The sequence below is a fragment of the Plectropomus leopardus genome, unplaced genomic scaffold (genome assembly GCF_008729295.1).
Source record: "Plectropomus leopardus isolate mb unplaced genomic scaffold, YSFRI_Pleo_2.0 unplaced_scaffold12571, whole genome shotgun sequence".
Lineage (NCBI taxonomy): Eukaryota > Metazoa > Chordata > Actinopteri > Perciformes > Serranidae > Plectropomus > Plectropomus leopardus.
This window is the reverse complement of record NW_024613361.1, coordinates 1-4,973: the sequence shown is the minus strand read 5'-3', so window position 1 is coordinate 4,973 and position 4,973 is coordinate 1. Positions and strand designations below refer to the sequence as shown.

Genomic DNA, 4,973 nt, shown 5'->3' with positions numbered 1-4,973 from the left:
TTTTTTGTTGCATTTTATTTAAAGTGAGTTCTTAGAAAAGCACTATATAAGTCCTATCAATTCTTCTTCTTATTATCTTTATTATTGTTGAATATCACTATTATTATTTCATCATCACCTGTGGTCATATCTTGCTTGAGCTACTCTACACTGCCTCGGGTATCTCCAGTGGTACTGCTCCGTCTTATTCTGTATCCATAAGCTTTCAGAAAATCTCCACAAATACAGACAAAATGAATGCAGACGACATGAATGCAGAGTACAGACAGAGGGCTCTGTGTGTAACGCTGAGCATAAATGAGCCCGTAGAGTCCAGATGGTCAGATTTTCAGACACTGAAGAATTTAGTTTTGCCTTTTTGAATTACAACAAACTGTTATCTCTCCAAAGCCTTCCAGCTTCACTTATTCTGTGATCTATATGCCTCTTTATTATTCTACAACAACAAATTTTCACTCAGCTCGGTAATGACTCTAAATGCTGATACTTGATATCAGTTTTTTTTGTCATTCTCCAACCACCATAAACCACCTCTATAAATTTAAACCTAAAATCACACTGACTCATTCTTCACTGTGTCAGCAATACGCTGTCAACACATAGGAGCCATTTAATATAATTCATCTACTTTCTACCACTTATTCATCTGCTTATACTATTCTATACAGCACAACATAAATAATAGCTCTGAAATGAGCAGTGGGGGCCACATCTGTGGTAAATAACATCTGTCTCCATGACAACAGCACAGCTGACAGTCTTTTGTGACCTTTGTGTAGTGAGTCCACCTCCCTCTCCAGGTCCAGGATCTCAGTGTGTGTTTGGCTCTCGAACACTACGTCTCTGTTCTCCCGAAGACTGAAGTCACTGTTGAACTTCGAGATCTCTTGGAGGAAGTTTTTCTCTTCTTCTTTAGACTCCCACTTTATCTTGGCCTGGTATGAAAAGACGGATCATGGGAAACGCTTCCAACAATAACACAAATACAGCTGCTTGTAGAGCTACAACAACCTCTGCTGCTGCTACTACTCGTGACATTACCGATCCAGTTTTGATTAAATCTGTGTCTCACAGTTAAAAGCTTGCAGTATTATTTGACTTTTGGGCAATTTTATAGACTATATTATGAACTGATTATTCAAATTAGAATTACCACGTCGTGGTTGAATGCCTTCATGAAAAACTCAAGTTAAAACTACTTAAAACTACAGATTACATCCATGTCTGTGAAAACATGCACCCTTCTGTGTCTGAGTTACGATGCTGAATAATGACCAGAAAAATGTTTTTGCAGAACGCTATGAGGTCACAGTGAAGCTGACCTTTGACCACCAAATTCTAATCAATTCATGCTTGAGTCCAAGCGGACGTTTGTGCCAAATTTGAACATTGTCACAGTGAAGCTGAAATTTTGATGTAATATTTCATCATTTTATCCTATACACTTTTGTGTGGAATTTTCTCTTAACTAGCAGCTGAAATCTTGAGTAACGGCCAAAAACACGTTTTGTGAGGTCAAGGGCCAAGTGGATGTTTGTACCAAATATTAAAGAAAAAAGTCACTTGAGGCCTTCTCGAGAAATTGCGTTCATGAGAATGAAACGAATGAAAGGTCTCAGTGACCTTTGACTACCAAAATTCAATCAGTCCATCCTTGAGTGCAAATGGATGTTTCTGCCAAATTTGAAGAGATTCCCTCAAGACTTTCTTGAGATATCATGTTCATGAGAACAGGACGGACAACCCAAAAAGTCCTCCGGCCACAGCCATCACCGGTGTGGCGGCATGAAAAGTAGCAGACTCAGTCATTGCACGATTTGGATACATCTACGTAGTTTACACTATAAAAGCTGACCAGGTATTCATATTACATACAACCAATATGATCCAAGATGTAAATATTGATTCGGGCTTTGACCCACCAGACGTTCCCTGAGTTGTCTGTTCTGGCAGAGCAGCTCCTCAATTTGCTTCAACATCTGGTCTTCACATTTCCTCATCAGGTCGTGCTGCAGCCTCACCGCAGACAACCGCTGAGCCTGGAGCACAGCGAGACGAGTGGGCAGTGAAGACACGCAATCTGACAGACAGAAGTACTGAGACGGACATACATTAATGACACTTTATAACAGTGATACTCAACTTACAGCTTACTGGCCAAATCTGCCCCCCGATAAAAATAAAGTGAGTCACGTTGGGAATTTTATTCTACTTTCAGTGGCTTTAAGTGTTTTTCTACTTGTAATATACAAAAGGTGCCATAGTGCATAAAACAGCATCAAAAAAGAGCTTGTTTAAGCCCCACTGGAGGATCCCCCGCATCCCCCGACAGAGACCTTAATGTCCTAAAATCCTAGAAACCTTCTAAAATCCTAGAAATGTCCCTAAATCCCAGAAATGACCTACATCTCCCAAACATCCTAAAAGCTGAGAAATATCCTAAAATCCCAGAAACTTCAGAAAAAAACAGAATAATCCTAAAATCATTGAAATATCCAGAAATCCTAGAAATGTTCTTAAACTCTAGACATGTCCTACATTCCTAGAAACATGCAGAAATCCTAGAAATGCCATAAATTCTGTGAAATTTTCTAAAATTCTAGAAACATCCTACAGTCCTATAAATGTCCTAAAATCCTAAAAATGTATTAGAATTCTAATACATCTAATTCTGTCCAAAGATCCTAGAAATATCCTAAAATCTTAGATGTGTCCCAAAATCGTAGCAACATGTATGGAGCTGCTGCGACTGCCCCCTGGCCTCCTGTCATTTTGCAAAAGTGGCCCCTTAAGCAACACAGGTTGAATATCCCAGCTTTGCATGATGTGTCAGTGATGCCAAATGAGGAGAAATGATATGAAATGAAAATTGTAGGACTCTCAGCTTGCATACAAGGTGACATGTTTGTGATTGTTTCTGGGAAATGGTGGACAAAAACAACTCTTTTTCAACAAAATTATATAGACCTTATAGGCACTCTTAAACTTCTTGTTTATTCCCTGTTTTCTCTTCATCCTGTGTGATTATACGGTAACTTAAAAGAAAACTGCCAAATGATGTAGGAGGGTTAATTTGTGGCTTTTTAAAGATGCCTTTCAGTACAGTTTTCAGTTTGGTACTCGAGCTGTCAGGGAGGAGGTGAGTTTATTGTTTCTTATACGGTAGTGGAGGAGCACAGTCAGCGAGCACAATCAGCTTCCAAGTTTTCTAAACACTGTAATTATCTAAAGACAGCTCTCATAAACTGTAAAACGTTACATCATGAGAGCTGTAAACACACTGTGCTGTAAACACGCCCTGCATATCTGTATGATGTAAACAGTTTCAATATTCGGCTCGCTCAGAGGGGGTCAGAAAAGGTGTCCGCGTGCTGTGTTCTCAGGCTCCAACAGATCTGGCGTTGTGTTCAAAAACCTTTTTAATTCGACCGAGTAATTTGCTCTTTTGATCAGACGTCCACTTTTACAAGCATAGGAGGAAGTTGGCCTTATTTCTGAGAGGTCAACAGGCCCGCCTTTTGACATCATATCTCACACATGCTGAAAGGTTTCGCTAATGTTATCCGGTGGAAATTAGCCATTGATTTCACAGTGGCATTTGCAATGTGCGCTGCTGATGGAACGAATGGGAGTGATTAAGTGTTTTAAATCATAAGGCAGATCAGCTCATCAATATGCCAATACGCACTTCTTTACCTCATGTGTCAATGCCACGAATACAGTATGTAAAGGTCACCATACTTGACTATATTTTGTCTTTCTCTTTACATTTTACAAAAATAATATGTAAAATATATAAGAACAGAATAATAAAAAATAAGCAGCAGTGCACCAGTCAAGTTGCAGTTACAGTTGACATTCATGTCTGTGAAAACATGGATATTTCACAATAAATCTGCCCCCCAGCAGCACAGAGGATCTATACGATCAGCACGTTTTCAAAGTGGACACCCAAGATTAGTGTCACCAATTCAGTATCTGAACAAATGTCTCCTGCTGTTTCTGAGATATGAATAATGGCAAAAAATGTTTTTTTGCAGGACATTACAATGTCCCAGTGATGCTGACCCTATATAAAATGTCAACAATTCATCATTTTAGCCTGTGCAGTGGTATGTAGAGGTGAGTTGATCCACATTTCAAAGTCAGTAGTAAGTTTAAAGACTTGTAACATCAGACATGTGGACTTTCACGCAGATGAACATGACTCATTTTGACAAAAAATAAATTAAAAGATCTATATATTACATTAAAGAATAATTTTAACAGCAAATAAGATATCTAAAATTTAAAATTTAACACTATTTTATGACCTTTGAGCGCTAAATTGTATAAAAATTGATTTTAGGATGTTTTATTAAAGCTTTAAGGTCCTGCAGACATTCTAATAATTCACTAATTAGCAACAAGTAAAAGAGAAAACACAATCTGCATTGTGCTCACCTTCATATCCAGTTCCTCATTGGTCTTTTTATACTTTTCAGTGGCACTCTTGATCTTCTCATTGCATCTAATGATGGCCACTTTGACTGAAATACAGAGAAATGATTAGCTAATAACTTGCAAAACAAAAATATCATGCACAATTTAGTAATCCAGGGTGTAAGATGATGTTAGGTGGATTGAATCAGACAAAAATACACCTTAGATCACGTAAACTTGCATGTTGGTGTATAAAGAGCCAATGTTTATGTTACTAACCCACCAAAGTAGCTAAAAACTAGTCTACTAATGTTAGCTTTTGGCTTATTTTGCTGGCTGAAATGCAAAATAAAGTTAGCAAACAAACATAAAGTTACCTTCTTTGAGTTTTTGTGTCTGTTCAGTTAACTGTTGTTCAGTCAGAAGAATTTGTTGAAAGAGTGTATCTAAACTCATTTTAGTAAGTAAAAAGCTGACTTGAAATATTAAAATAAATAGATCTTATGGTATACAGTAAACTAGCTAGCGCCTGGTTAATAAGTACTGTAAAC

General features: G+C 37.8%; 1 protein-coding gene across 1 annotated transcript; it reads right to left on the bottom strand.

Annotated features, from left to right (window-relative positions):
* Positions 1 to 769: 769 nt before the first annotated feature.
* On the bottom strand, positions 770 to 4,878 carry LOC121963801 (coiled-coil domain-containing protein 172-like; the record flags this gene model as incomplete). Its single annotated transcript, XM_042514044.1, has 4 exons — positions 4,800 to 4,878; positions 4,444 to 4,529; positions 1,923 to 2,039; positions 770 to 935 (listed from the first exon to the last, which is right to left on the bottom strand). Coding segments are annotated over exons 1-4 (448 nt in total), but the record flags the coding sequence as incomplete, so codon positions are not given.
* Positions 4,879 to 4,973: the final 95 nt, after the last annotated feature.